Source organism: Leuciscus leuciscus (assembly GCF_965113295.1).
Source record: "Leuciscus leuciscus genome assembly, chromosome: 16".
NCBI lineage: Eukaryota > Metazoa > Chordata > Actinopteri > Cypriniformes > Leuciscidae > Leuciscus > Leuciscus leuciscus.
In genome coordinates this window covers 2989854-3006340 of record NC_138740.1, presented here as the reverse complement: position 1 = coordinate 3006340, position 16487 = coordinate 2989854, and the positions used below count along the sequence as shown (strand labels likewise).

General features: G+C 38.3%; 1 protein-coding gene across 1 annotated transcript in view; it reads right to left on the bottom strand.

Moving 5' to 3' along the window:
• LOC309477865 (actin-binding protein WASF3) overlaps positions 1–16487 on the bottom strand; it is a 47400-nt gene that overhangs the window by 10703 nt on the left and 20210 nt on the right. Inside the window, exons 3-7 of the mRNA XM_082141337.1 lie at positions 13406–13540; positions 9972–10125; positions 8802–8919; positions 8234–8409; positions 4913–5167 (exon numbers count right to left, since the gene is read on the bottom strand). Of these exons, the coding sequence (XP_081997463.1) occupies positions 4913–5167; positions 8234–8409; positions 8802–8919; positions 9972–10125; positions 13406–13540 (838 nt within the window). The remainder of the gene's footprint in view (positions 1–4912; positions 5168–8233; positions 8410–8801; positions 8920–9971; positions 10126–13405; positions 13541–16487) is intronic.

Genomic DNA, 16487 nt, shown 5'->3' with positions numbered 1-16487 from the left:
CAGTATACAGATGTGTGTTCAGATTATAATGACTGACTCTGATACACTGATACAGTATACAGATGTGTGTTCAGATTATTATGACTGACGCTGTCTACACTGATACAGTATACAGATGTGTGTTCAGATTATAATGACTGACACTGATACACTGATACAGTATACAGATGTGTGTTTAGATTATAATGACTGACTCTGATACACTGATACAGTATACAGATGTGTGTTCAGATTATAATGACTGACTCTGATACACTGATACAGTATACAGATGTGTGTTCAGATTATAATGACTGACTCTGATACACTGATACAGTATACAGATGTGTGTTCAGATTATAATGACTGACGCTGATACACTAATACAGTATACAGATGTGTGTTCAGATTATAATGACTGACGCTGATACACTGATACAGTATACAGATGTGTGTTTAGATTATAATGACTGACTCTGATACACTGATACAGTATACAGATGTGTGTTTAGATTATAATGACTGACGCTGTCTACACTGATACAGTATACAGATGTGTGTTCAGATTATAATGACTGACGCTGTCTACACTGATACAGTATACAGATGTGTGTTCAGATTATAATGACTGACGCTGTCTACACTGATACAGTATACAGATGTGTGTTCAGATTATAATGACTGACGCTGATACACTGATACAGTATACAGATGTGTGTTTAGATTATAATGACTGACGCTGATACACTGATACAGTATACAGATGTGTGTTCAGATTATAATGATTGACGCTGATACAATGATACAGTATACAGATGTGTGTTCAGATTATAATGACTGACGCTGATACACTGATACAGTATACAGATGTGTGTTTAGATTATAATGACTGACTCTGATACACTGATACAGTATACAGATGTGTGTTTAGATTATAATGACTGACGCTGATACACTGATACAGTATACAGATGTGTGTTCAGATTATAATGACTGACTCTGATACACCGATACAGAATACAGATGTGTGTTCAGATTATAATGACTGACGCTGATACACTGATACAGTATACAGATGTGTGTTCAGATTATAATGACTGACGCTGATACACTGATACAGAATACAGATGTGTGTTCAGATTATAATGACTGACGCTGATACACTGATACAGTATACAGATGTGTGTTCAGATTATAATGACTGACGCTGATACACTGATACAGAATACAGATGTGTGTTCAGATTATAATGACTGACTCTGATACACTGATACAGTATACAGATGTGTGTTCAGATTATAATGACTGACGCTGATACACTGATACAGTATACAGATGTGTGTTCAGATTATAATGACTGACGCTGTCTATGTGTGTTCAGATTATAATGACTGACGCTGATACACTGATACAGAATACAGATGTGTGTTCAGATTATAATGACTGACGCTGATACACTGATACAGTACACAGATGTGTGTTCAGATTATATAATGACTGAGGCTGATACACTGATACAGAATACAGATGTGTGTTCAGATTATAATGACTGACGCTGATACACTGATACAGTATACAGATGTGTGTTCAGATTATAATGACTGACGCTGATACACTGATACAGTATACAGATGTGTGTTCAGATTATAATGACTGACTCTGATACACTGATACAGTATACAGATGTGTGTTCAGATTATAATGACTGACGCTGATACACTGATACAGTATACAGATGTGTGTTCAGATTATAATGACTGACGCTGTCTACACTGATACAGAATACAGATGTGTGTTCAGATTATAATGACTGACTCTGATACACTGATACAGTATACAGATGTGTGTTCAGATTATAATGACTGACGCTGATACACTGATACAGTATACAGATGTGTGTTCAGATTATAATGACTGACTCTGTCTACACTGATACAGTATACAGATGTGTGTTCAGATTATAATGACTGACTCTGATACACTGATACAGTATACAGATGTGTGTTCAGATTATAATGACTGACGCTGATACACTGATACAGTATACAGATGTGTGTTCAGATTATAATGACTGACGCTGTCTACACTGATACAGAATACAGATGTGTGTTCAGATTATAATGACTGACTCTGTCTACACTGATACAGTATACAGATGTGTGTTCAGATTATAATGACTGACTCTGATACACTGATACAGTATACAGATGTGTGTTCAGATTATAATGACTGACGCTGATACACTGATACAGTATACAGATGTGTGTTCAGATTATAATGACTGACGCTGTCTATGTGTGTTCAGATTATAATGACTGACTCTGATACACTGATACAGTATACAGATGTGTGTTCAGATTATAATGACTGACGCTGATACACTGATACAGTATACAGATGTGTGTTCAGATTATAATGACTGACACTGATACACTGATACAGTATACAGATGTGTGTTCAGATTATAATGACTGACGCTGTCTACACTGATACAGAATACAGATGTGTGTTCAGATTATAATGACTGACTCTGATACACTGATACAGTATACAGATGTGTGTTCAGATTATAATGACTGACGCTGATACACTGATACAGTATACAGATGTGTGTTCAGATTATAATGACTGACTCTGATACACTGATACAGTATACAGATGTGTGTTCAGATTATAATGACTGACGCTGATACACTGATACAGTATACAGATGTGTGTTCAGATTATAATGACTGACTCTGATACACTGATACAGTATACAGATGTGCGTTCAGATTATAATGACTGACTCTGATACACTGATACAGTATATAGATGTGTGTTCAGATTATAATGACTGACGCTGATACACTGATACAGTATACAGATGTGTGTTCAGATTATAATGACTGACTCTGATACACTGATACAGTATACAGATGTGTGTTCAGATTATAATGACTGACGCTGTCTACACTGATACAGTATACAGATGTGTGTTCAGATTATAATGACTGACTCTGTCTACACTGATACAGTATACAGATGTGTGTTCAGATTGTAATGACTGACTCTGATACACTGATACAGTATACAGATGTGTGTTCAGATTATAATGACTGACGCTGATACACTGATACAGTATACAGATGTGTGTTCAGATTATAATGACTGACTCTGATACACTGATACAGTATACAGATGTGTGTTCAGATTATAATGACTGACTCTGATACACTGATACAGTATACAGATGTGTGTTCAGATTATAATGACTGACTCTGATACACTGATACAGTATACAGATGTGTGTTCAGATTATAATGACTGACGCTGATACACTGATACAGTATACAGATGTGTGTTCAGATTATAATGACTGACGCTGATACACTGATACAGTATACAGATGTGTGTTCAGATTATAATGACTGACTCTGATACACTGATACAGTATACAGATGTGTGTTCAGATTATAATGACTGACTCTGATACACTGATACAGTATACAGATGTGTGTTCAGATTATAATGACTGACGCTGATACACTGATACAGAATACAGATGTGTGTTCAGATTATAATGACTGACACTGATACACTGATACAGTATACAGATGTGTGTTCAGATTATAATGACTGACGCTGTCTACACTGATACAGTATACAGATGTGTGTTCAGATTATAATGACTGACTCTGATACACTGATACAGTATACAGATGTGTGTTCAGATTATAATGACTGACGCTGATACACTGATACAGAATACAGATGTGTGTTCAGATTATAATGACTGACACTGATACACTGATACAGTATACAGATGTGTGTTCAGATTATAATGACTGACTCTGATACACTGATACAGTATACAGATGTGTGTTCAGTTTCTGTCGTTCAACAAAAGGACAAATGGAAGAGTGAAAGAAGGTTTGCTTTGATCGTCCAGTTTAAACAGCTGATTTGCGTCTCTGTTCAGACTTCAGAAGATCTCAGCGTTGGAAATAAGTGGATGCTTTATTTTAATGGCGTCCTGGATCGCGTCACAGGATTATATGTTTGTTTTGTAATCGAGGTAGAGTATAATGGAGAGTTCACAAAGAAACTTTTGTTGAAAGATGAAGCAGCGACTGTATTGAATCTGACAGCAGCTTCATCACAAACCGTAAGTAAATGATTTCATAATACTTTGCTTTGTCAGTAAATAATGGTTTTATATGGATAATGTTTTCATAACGTTAAAGCGTTGATACTGTTTCCTATGCAGTGACGTTAGCCAATCATAACAGTGGCGTTTACTGACAAGACTTAAAGGAGCAGCGCCTTAAAAACAAAGGCTCAGAATGAGGGTTGAAAATAATCAATTTTGTTTTGTGCAGAATTCTTTAACATTATAAGTGAACCTGAAGGAACATATTGAAATAAAAAACATCCACCTTATGATGCAAATGAGTAAATGTTGACAACTTTCCTTTTTGGGTGAACTGTTCCTTTCTCACACATAGAGATGAAACACTACAAAAAACGGTTTCACTTTATTGTCCCTTTCACACACTCTGTTGACTATAAGTAACGTTGCACCTACATGTCTACTAACTCTCATTAGAGTATTAGTATTAGTAGACTGGTATGGGTTAGAATAAGTTGACATGTAGTTGCAGAGTTACTGTCAAAATAAAGAGTTAGCAGGATATTAAGAAGACAGTCTACTAATACTCTAATGAGAGTTAATTGACATGTTGTTGTAAAGTTACTTATAGTCAACAGAATGTTCAAAAGGGACCATCAAAATAATGTGTTACCCAAAAAAACAATGACTTGACTGAAATACATCTGGACATCACAACGTTACTTTAATGATAATAGTAGCACCGCTAGTTGTTTACTCCCCAAAATACTCCAGTAGTCGATAGCATTATAGTCTGTAACTTTCGAGAGAGATGTGACATGCCTGTATTCTTTAGCAGCTGCTGGCCGGGGCCCGTTGAGAGCTGATTCTGGCACTGGGGGCCCGTGGTGGACCTGGAGGCGTCCCAGAGAGTGCTGTCGGGCCCCAGCAGAACTGGAGGAGCCCGGGGGCCGGTGCGCTCGGTCCAGGGACTGAGTCTGCGTGGGGCCGGCGTCTTTCCCATCAGCCCCTGCTCCGCCAGCCTCCGGTGGGTGGTTCGGACTCGCTGGGTACGAGTGCTCGTCTGACATACCAGATCTGGGTCAAATCAAACAACACAATATACAGACACACAGTGTGCAGGGATTATTATGGCTGTCTATTCAGTATAGAATTGACTTTAATGGGATAGTTCACCCAAAAATTAAAATCAGCCCATGATTTACTCACCCTGAAGTCATCCTAGGTGAACTCACCCCTTCTTTCAGACAAATACAATCAGAGTTATATTTAAATGTCCTGGCCCTTCCAAGCTTTATAATGGGAGTGAATGGGCACCCTTTTTTTTAAAAGTATTTTAAAAAAAAAACTATTTTTTCCCTTTAAGATTCTTTTATTTGTACACACTGTAAATGTCTGCATAACCATGCTCATATCTGTCATGATTCTGCCTTCTTGTCTTTGATTTTCTCTTGTCTTGCGGCAGAATCATGACAGGCCCATGTTTCATGTGCAGCACATGGCCATTTGTTTGGCCATGTGCTTGCGTTGTCTCGTCCCCTAGCCCCGCCCCCTTGTTATCCTCGTTTTGTCATTATTGCTTTACCCATTATCACCTGTGTTCCTGATTATTTGTTCCCTATTTAATCCCCTCATGTCTGCTGTCTTGTGTCGGTTCATTGTCGATGTGTGGATGAGGAAGGAGAACCCAGGCGCAGACAAAGTACACTAAACACAATTTATTATAGGAAAAAACAGGGAAAACAAAGCCCACGAGGGGGCAAAACAGGACAAGACAGGACTAGGAATACTAACTAGACTATGACATAGACTTGACGTAACTAGACTACAAATTAACAACAAATACAGGATCAGAACTTCACTGGACAGGAATACTCACAAAGTGATCACACAAAGTATGAAATTGATCGACAATGAACCGACACAAGACAGCAGACATGAGGGGATTAAATAGGGAACAAATAATCAGGAACACAGGTGATAATGGGTAAAGCAATAATGACAAAACGAGGATAACAAGGGGGCGGGGCTAGGGGACGAGACAACGCAAGCACATGGCCAAACAAATGGCCATGTGCTGCACATGAAACATGGGCCTGTCATGATTCTGCCGCAAGACAAGAGAAAATCAAAGACAAGAAGGCAGAATCATGACAATATCTACTTATCAGAATTGCTGCATTCCTATACCCTTAAAGAAGCTTAAGATCAAGTGACCAAAACCTCCGTCTAGTCCCGCACTCTCGACTCAAACGTAAAGGGGATCGAGTGTTTTCTGTGGTTGGGACTCGGTCATGGATCAACCTGGCCTTAGAGATCAGAGTGGCACCTTCCCTGACAATTTTTAAGTCTCTTTTAAAAACATATTTGTATTCTCTGGCGTATTGATTATTTATTTATTTATTTTTTACACATTTTTCTTAAATGTTATAATTGTGTGTATTATCTTAAGTGTGTATATTTAGGATTTGTATTTAGATATCTTGTACAGCTACTGTACAAGTCATAGCCATTGTGTGAAGAGTAGACCAAATTTTAAGCTAGTATGAACTGAAATACAGCCCAGTGCAATCTGCATTTAAATAAGGCGCCTTTAAATGTGTTGCATTATATTCAGCATGACTGATGTTAAACTGAATGTATGGGTTCAACAACACAGAGACCATATGCCACTGCAGCGTCTGGGACTGCGGCTCACACTCCAACTATGAACGCTGTAACGCTTTTTTTCTTGGTGCCGTCATGAACACAACACACACCATTCTCAGCCGTTTATCCTTCAGTTTGCTAGTTCACCTATAGACAAACAGATGGCATTTTAATTATCCTTGTGAAAAAGAAGGGCACTTAATTGGATTGAATGTGCACTTATAGTGTACTTCAAACCTTAAAAGTATATTATTTTTATAAAACAGTCTTTGCAGATCATATATTAGTGATGAATTAAAAGGCCACTTAAGTGCACTTAAATAGAGTAGGCACTTTCGTAACACACTTCTTAAATGTACTTTACAGTTCAACTGCCATCTTATATTTTTAATAACTAACTGCATTTGATATAGATTTAATCATACAATGCAAATACAGTTGACGGCACTCACTGGGTGTAATGAAGTGTCTAATCAACTCAAGTCAAGTGGAATAAGTAAGGGGCAAATGAGTACCTTTGTTCAGCTTCAGATCAGAGGAAGACACAATAGAGTGCCATCAGTTTATGAGAGCTACCGATGAATAATACATTTTTTTGGTGAACTATTCATTTAAAGTGATAGTTTACCCAAAAATGAAAAATCTGTCATTAATTACTCTCCCTCATGTCGTTCCAAACCTGTAAGACTTTCGTTCATCTTCAGAACACAAATTAAGATCTTTTTTATTAAATCTGAGAGCTTTCTGTCCCTCCATTGACAGGCTACGCAACTTCCACTTTAAAGAGTTCATAAAGAGATCGTAAAACTAATCCATACGAATTGAGCGGTTTAGTCCAAATTTTTCTGAAGAGACTAAAGAACTAAAGAATTTAGGCTTTTATTCACATATAAACATTGAGCAGCGAACATAAACAGAAGCTCAAACGTGCTGCGTAACACGAGAATGAACCTCATTGGTTCTTGCTGAAGCTCAAACGTGCTGCGTAACGTGAGAATGAACCTCATTGGTTCTTGTTGAAGCTCAAACGTGCTGCGTAACACGAGAATGAAGCTCAGTGGTTCTCGCACGTCAAGCAAACATGCTTGAGCTTTCATTTACTACAACTGATGTGTGAGTTGATGAATGTTTATATGTGAATAAAAGGCTAAATTAAATCTGTTCATCATATAAAGCGATCGAGTCTCTTCAGAAAATTTGGACTAAACCGCTCAATTCATATGGATTAGTTTTACGATCTCTTTATGAACTTTTTTAAGCGTCAAAGTGGTAGTTGCGTAGCCTGTCAATGGAGGGACAGAAAGCTCTCAGATTTCATCAAAAAGATCTTCATTTGTGTTCAGAACATGAACGAAAGTCTTACGGGTTTGGAACGAAGCGAGGGTGAGTGATTAATGACAGAATTTTCATTTTTGGGTTAACTATCCCTAAATACGTTGCATTCTTCAAAACACTAAAGTGGCTCGACCATAGAGAACAGACCATAGCACCCACCTATCAGGAGACAGAGATCCCTCAGAGGACATGCCATGGTAAGGAGACGGTGTCAGACGAGTGTCCGGACGAAACTCCTTATCGTACGCCATCATATTCCACTCCTGACGCCGGTTACGAGCTTTACGAACTTTCTTTACCTCGCGAGAGGGATCCTCCGAGTGTTTTTGCTCTTGCTAAGGCAGAATAAAAGGAAATGTTTCTATAAGTCTGAGTAATATTTAACTGTGCAGAAGGAACAGGTACTGTAGGTGTGTAAATACTGACTAGAGGAGTGTGTCACTTCTACGCCTCTAGTGTTACCAAACAGAATAGCAGAATAATAGCTGTTTTCAAACAGGTTTCCAGAACGCCGCTTGGTAAACGTGGGCTATTTGAGCAGTAAAGTTCCCTCAGTCAGTGTTTGGGATTCACAACTGGATTTAATAACAGGTGTGACTCTGGAACTGTATGGAGAATGACTATTGTTGTTTGGACTTTTAGTTTAGTTCTGTGTTGGGCGAGGATTTAAGACTGTGTTAGACTTACAGTACATAAAGTATGTTTCCGGCCACACACAGACACACACCTTCTGCCGGCGTTTCTCCTTCCTCTTGTTTTCTGTGGCTTGCAGCATCTTTTCCTTCCAAAGATTAAAAAAGTAGGATGGATCTGTATAGAATTTGAGCCCGTCTTTTTTGTCATCCCTGTAAGACAACACAACACGATGCTTAAAAATGAAATCCTTTTGCTTAACATTAGTTTTTATAATCAATTTTATTTGTAATTATTTTGCATGAAGAGAATGAAGTCTATTTTAACAGCCATTATGTTTTTTCGCTCTACCACCAATTACTATTACTAAAGAGCTGAGATGGGAAGGCACTTTCATGCACTTTTTTATTTATATATTTTTTAATAAACCAAGAAATTAATCGAAATTTAACTTAATAGATAAAGTTACGTTAACACTTCAAGCCTTTATGTATAATGCATTATAAAAGTGATTTTAATGCATTAATTATGCCTTGTAATGCACATTATAATGCATTATATGATGGCATGAACAATTGTAAAAAAATATATATAATAGTATAATGCAAATATAAATGTATAATGCATTAAAACACATGACGAACATCCAATTTCAGATGTAACAAGTAATCTGCAAATATTATGCATTTTAACTTTGGTTACAATTATTTATGAAAAGATTTAATGCATTATAATATACATTATGAATACCTTTATTAATGCGTTATACATAAGGGCTTTAAGTAAAGGGTTACCAAAGTGACTTCTGGATTATCCAAGGTCATATGCTAATAATGACAAGAGAGAAGTGACACTGAGCACATGACTTAATATGTCTTCTGTTCACCAAAATGCAGCAGGTTAAAAATGACAATTTTATGTTCAAATGGAAAAGTCATAATTTCTGTGCAATGTGGTTAGTAGTGGCTATCGTAATAGTTGAGAACTTGGTTAGTAACGTAACCGTAATGCATGTATTTAACCATTAAGTAGAATTTCATCTAATTAAGCTTAAATAAAATGTACTACAACAGATGCTATCATGATTGTACAATCAATACTCTACTTTATGATATATAAGATTTATATATACTGTACGATATTAAAAATGCTAATGGTCCTACAAAAATATGCACATAAAAAAGTTTGACTTTGAGCTGAATATGATCTGAAAATGATTGTTTTTCATGTGAATGTGCATGTCCTCGCTGAAGCGGACGCTGACCTGTATGGCGTGAGGATGTTGAGAGGGGGGGGTTTATCGGAGCGCTGGTACACCTCCATCACAGGGTTCGGGATGGAGTTTCTGGACACCACCTGCTGGTCCTGGATAGTGGAACTCTTGAATGCTTTTCGCATGTTGATGTCCTGTAAGGACACTGAAGAGCAAGCAGACAGACCCATCAAACACCATCAAACACCAGCGCTAGTCTATTACTGGGATATAAGAGACATAAACACAAAATGAACTCCGTTGATGGTCTGCACCAGTGAATCAGACTTTATCCAGTAGTTGTCTATTCACGAATTAATGTATTTTGTCGGGATGAATGCATTTATAAGTTAAACAGACATGAACGTTCATTATACACTGTAAAAAGTGACAAAACCGTATCATGTATTTAAAGTGCATTTTTATATTGGTCTAGCTGAAAATCATGGATTCTGGTTTAAACCTTCAGAACAGAACAGTTAAAAACAAATACAAAATTAAAAGAAACAATTTCGTTTGAATAGACATGTAAAAAAAACATTCAAAGTGAATATTCCTGTCTTAATTTATAGAAAGTAAACTAAATTGAACATTGACCAACACAATGTTTTTAGTTTTATTTTACAGTAAAGGTACACTGGAAGAGGTTTGTTTGTTTGTGTGTGTGTGTGTGTGTGTGTGTGTGTGTGTGTACATCTATCTTTGTGAGGACCAGTTTGAGTTTTAGACCATTGGAGTGAGGACAAAGAGAGTAAAGTGAGGACATTTTGGCCGGTCCTCAGTTTCTGAGAGCCTTTAAAGGCCTATCTGAGGGTCATTGGTTTTAGGGATAAGGTTATAATGAGGTTAAGGGTCGGTTTAGGGTCAGGGGTCGGGTTAGGCACTTAGTTGTGATGGGTAAGGTTAGGGTAAGCGGCTACAGATTGCATTGTGTCAATGAATGTCCTCATAAAGATAGATGTACAAGAATGTGTCTGTGTGTGTGTGTGTGTGTGTGTTTGTGTCACAACGAGTGAGAATGGTTGACATGGAGCCGCTAAATCTCAAACAAACGCTGAACAGAGGAGAGTCTGCTGGAGAAAGAGAACCAGATAGAGCTCGTAATAAAACAAGAATCAACATCAGATCGAGTGTGTGTGTGTGTGTGTGTGTGTGTGTGTGTGTGTGTGTGTGTGTGTGTGTGTGTGTATGTGAGAGAGAGAGAACAGAGGAGAGTCTGCTGGAGAAAGAGAACGAGACAGAGCTCGTAATAAAACAAGAATCAACATCAGATCGAGTGTGTGTGTGTGTGTGTGTGTGTGTGTGAGAGAGAGAACAGAGGAGAGTCTGCAGGAGAAAGAGAACGAGACAGAGCTCGTAATAAAACAAGAATCAACATCAGATCGAGTGTGTGTGTGTGTGTGTGTGTGTGTGTGTGTGTGTGTGTGTGTATGTGAGAAAGAGAACAGAGGAGAGTCTGCTGGAGAAAGAGAACCAGATAGAGCTCGTAATAAAACAAGAATCAACATCAGATCGAGTGTGTGTGTGTGTGTGTGTGTGTGTGTGTGTGTGTGTGTGAGAGAGAGAACAGAGGAGAGTCTGCTGGAGAAAGAGAACGAGACAGAGCTCGTAATAAAACAAGAATCAACATCAGATCGAGTGTGTGTGTGTGTGTGTGTGTGTGTGTGTGTGTGTGTGTGTGTGTGTGTGTGTGTGTGTGTGTGTGAGAGAGAGAACAGAGGAGAGTCTGCTGGAGAAAGAGAACGAGACAGAGCTCGTAATAAAACAAGAATCAACATCAGATCGAGTGTGTGTGTGTGTGTGTGTGTGTGTGTGTGTGTGTGTGTGTGTGTGTGTGTGTGTGTGTGTGTGTGTGTGTGTGTGTGTGTGTGTGTGTGTGTGTGTGTGAGAGAGAGAACAGAGGAGAGTCTGCTGGAGAAAGAGAACGAGACAGAGCTCGTAATAAAACAAGAATCAACATCAGATCGAGTGTGTGTGTGTGTGTGTGTGTGTGTGTGTGTGTGTGTGTGTGTGTGTGTGTGTGTGTGTGTGTGTGTGTGTGTGTGTGTGTGTGAGAGAGAGAACAGAGGAGAGTCTGCTGGAGAAAGAGAACGAGACAGAGCTCGTAATAAAACAAGAATCAACATCGGCTTGGCTGTAGGAGATGAAGAACTGAGGGACTGGAAGTGTTGTAAAGCGACGCAGAGATGATGGTGTATTATCACTCAACAGGAGAGTGAGTGTTTTATTGAACAGATAAACTGCCATCTGTATCTCTCTAACAGAGTTCACTGTAAAACAGTATCTAGTGTGAAGATCAGTTCATAATAGTTGTTGTAGCTGTGCTGGAGGTTCTCTTCAAGGAAGTGGTAAAGCTACAGTCACGTCTTCAGCTGGACAGCTTGAGATCCTACATTACAAAAATATATTAAGTATGGTCTTTATAATCTTTGTATGAATGTTTTTGTCTTATATGAAGAAATATATGAACCAAACCATAAATATAATTTAAGAAAACAAATTAGAGTATTTGTTCCCAGCCTTTAGGGGCTCCGGAGGATCCAGTGTATTTAGCTGTGAGAAACCTTTCCTTTTTGTACATATCAGTTAAACACTCATGAGAAGTTAATTAGTACTGATTGTAATTACTTTGTCATTATAAATGTCAAGTGGACAGTAAGTTTGCACTTTATGCACTGTTGATGAAGAGAGCCAGACAATGAAGCACATTACATCATACAGTATTTATGCAAATAGGAGCTTGAAGGCAGCATTACTTCACCACTCTATTAATTATGATTCCTTGTCAACTGCCTCTTATTCAACCCGACTACTTCACTGTGCTCTTAAACAACCCAGCTACACTCTAAAAAATGCTGGGTTGTTCTAACCCAACTTTGGGTCAAATACACTGTCAGAAACAGGGGTCCATTTCTGTCCCCCAAGGTACAATCTTCACTAACGTACCCCATAGGGCTTATTATTGGACCTCAAGGTACATATAGTATGTACCTTTTTGAGGGTCAAAAAGCATTAAAAGGTACATATATGTACCGTTTCTTTTAAAGGTAAGGTACAATATTGTACCCTTGAGGGTACAGCCCCAGTGACAAGCCATTGTACCCCTAAAGGTACAATTATGTATTTTATTTTCTGAAAGTGTATGGACAAACCCAAACGTAAGGTTAAAAATGTAATAAAAAAATTTGACCCAACGATTGAGTTTTTCCATATTTGACCCAAAGTTGGGTCACTCGACTGACAACCCAGTCTAGTGTCTCGACATCAGTGGAACATGCAGGATTTGTCTCTAGCTCTTCTTTGTGCCTCATCTGCACAGCTTCTCTATCACACTGAGTCGCTAACATACAGCCTGTGTTTGCATTGCGCTGTTCTTCCAGGCTGTGTCACACCACATCAGGTCAGCAGTGGGTCAGTGTCTGCTAATCACACTCGTTCTTACGCACCCTCCTCCACTGTGGAGTCCAGCTGTGTGACCTTCACCGCCAGCAGGTCCACTCGCTCCTGTAAACCGTTCATGCGCACGTAGAAGCTGTTGGCCTCGTTGAACAGCTCGCCGAAGATGTCCTCTGCATGTCGACCTGAATCCATAAACACATATTGTAGAATCAGGCATAAATGATCATTTTTCACATGTACAACATCATTTATTAATAAGAGACCCAATGCAGAGAAATCGACTGATAATTGCATTTTTTTCTTTTTCGTTCTAATGGCGATCCTTTTCAAAAGACTTGAATGTGACTATAAAAATTATCAATATGTTGTTGTGGGAAATGTTAAAGGGCACATCCTTAAAAATACATAAATGAGAACAAACAAAGAATTAGGGCTGCACGATTTAGGGAGGAAATCGAATTGTAATTTTTCTAATAATGACTGCAATTTAAAATGTGATTTTAAAAGGAATTCCTGTGTTTGCATGTAGGACTGCACTATTTAGTTGTAATGTTGTGATTATACATCAATACGGCTATATAATAATAATATATTATAATAATGCATTATTATAATAACATATTATTATTATTATTATTAATAAAACTGTATTATTATTACTATTATTATTCAATAAAACAAAATAAGATTATAATATGTGTAAAACTACTTTAACATTTTACCTTCAAATAAAATAAAAAATTAATATTGAGCATTTATTTCAAAATATATAATATATATATACAGTCGTGGTCAAAAGTGATGTCCGGCCTAGTAAAATTGACATCTTTACTCTTTATTCCAATATTATTCCAAATTATTAAAGATGACAGATTTTGTAGTCATATTATTATTATTATAACCTTTATTTTACCAGGAAACGAAGCACATTGAGATTAAGAATCTCTTTTACACGAGCATCCTGGCCAAGACTGACAGACACAGCTCGTTTGAGTTTAACAGATAACATCCATCAATACACACATATACACACACAAGCAAATCCAATCAAATTTCAATATCAATACATAACTAGTTGAAACATCTACAGCCCGATGTTTCAGTCTCATGAACATGCCAGTGTTATTGTCTTCGGATGAACAAAGCAGACCATCCAACCCGAGCAGCATACAACACACAATGATGAGTGAGGGTTTTAAGATGTGTTATGAACCTCAGTGCACCATGATAAACAGTGTCGAAAGCATGTAAACACTGTGAAGATGCATGCATATATATGGTGATATCACCATAGTCCAGTACAGACATAAAAGTGGCTGCAACGAGCCTCTTTTTTGCCTCAAAGGAAAGACACGATTTGATTCTAAAGTAAAAACCCAATTTCACTTTCAATCTTTTCACCAGTTGCTGAACACGAGGGCCAAAGGAGAGAGCGTCATCAATTAAAATCCCAAGATACCTATACTGAAACACAAACTCAACCTCCGAACCTTGGGACGTAGTAATAGGCAGAAGATTATGAGGGATTGATTTAGATTTAGATAATAACATGAATTTTGTTTTATCAGCATTTAAAACTAGTTTTAATTCAAATAAGTTGCGCTGAACAATATTAAATGCAAGCTGTAACTGAGAGAGAGCCAGATTGGGTGTGGATGCTGAACTACAGTGAGGAAAATAAGTATTTGAACACCCTGCTATTTTGCAAGTTCTCCCACTTAGAAATCATAGAGGGGTCTGAAATTGTCATCGTAGGTGCATGTCCACTGTGAGAGACATAATCTAAAAAAAAAAATCCAGAAATCACAATATATGATTTTTTAACTTTGTATGATACAGCTGCAAATAAGTATTTGAACACCTGAGAAAATGTATGTTAATATTTGGTACAGTAGCCTTTGTTTGCAATTACAGAGGTCAAACGTTTCCTGTAGTTTTTCACCAGGTTTGCACACACTGCAGGAGGGATTTTGTCCCACTCCTCCACACAGATCTTCTCTAGATCAGTCAGGTTTCTGGGCTGTCGCTGAGAAACACGGAGTTTGAGCTCCCTCCAAAGATTCTCTATTGGGTTTAGGTCTGGAGACTGGCTAGGCCACGCCAGAACCTTGATATGCTTCTTACAGAGCCACTCCTTGGTTATCCTGGCTGTGTGCTTCGGGTCATTGTCATGTTGGAAGACCCAGCCTCGACCCATCTTCAATGCTCTGACTGAGGGAAGGAGGTTGTTCCCCAAAATCTCGTAATACATGGCCCCGGTCATCCTCTCCTTAATACAATGCAGTCGCCCTGTCCCATGTGCAGAAAAACACCCCCAAAGCATGATGCTACCACCCCCATGCTTCACAGTAGGGATGGTGTTCTTGGGATGGTACTCATCATTCTTCTTCCTCCAAACACGTTTAGTGGAATTATGACCAAAAAGTTCTATTTTGGTCTCATCTGACCACATGACTTTCTCCCATGACTCCTCTGGATCATCCAAATGGTCATTGGCAAACTTAAGACGGGCCTTGACATGTGCTGGTTTAAGCAGGGGAACCTTCCGTGCCATGCATGATTTCAAACCATGACGTCTTAGTGTATTACCAACAGTAACCTTGGAAACGGTGGTCCCAGCTCTTTTCAGGTCATTGACCAGCTCCTCCCGTGTAGTTCTGGGCTGATTTCTCACCTTTCTTAGGATCATTGAGACCCCACGAGGTGAGATCTTGCATGGAGCTCCAGTCCGAGGGAGATTGACAGTCATGTTTAGCTTCTTCCATTTTCTAATGATTGCTTCAACAGTGGACCTTTTTTCACCAAGCTGCTTGGCAATTTCCCCGTAGCCCTTTCCAGCCTTGTGGAGGTGTACAATTTTGTCTCTAGTGTCTTTGGACAGCACTTTGGTCTTGGCCATGTTAGTAGTTGGATTCTTACTGATTGTATGGGGTGGACAGGTGTCTTTATGCAGCTAACGACCTCAAACAGGTGCATCTAATTTAGGATAATAAATGGAGTGGAGGTGGACATTTTAAAGGCAGACTAACAGGTCTTTGAGGGTCAGAATTCTAGCTGATAGACAGGTGTTCAAATACTTATTTGCAGCTGTATCATACAAATAAATAGTTAAAAAATCATATATTGTGA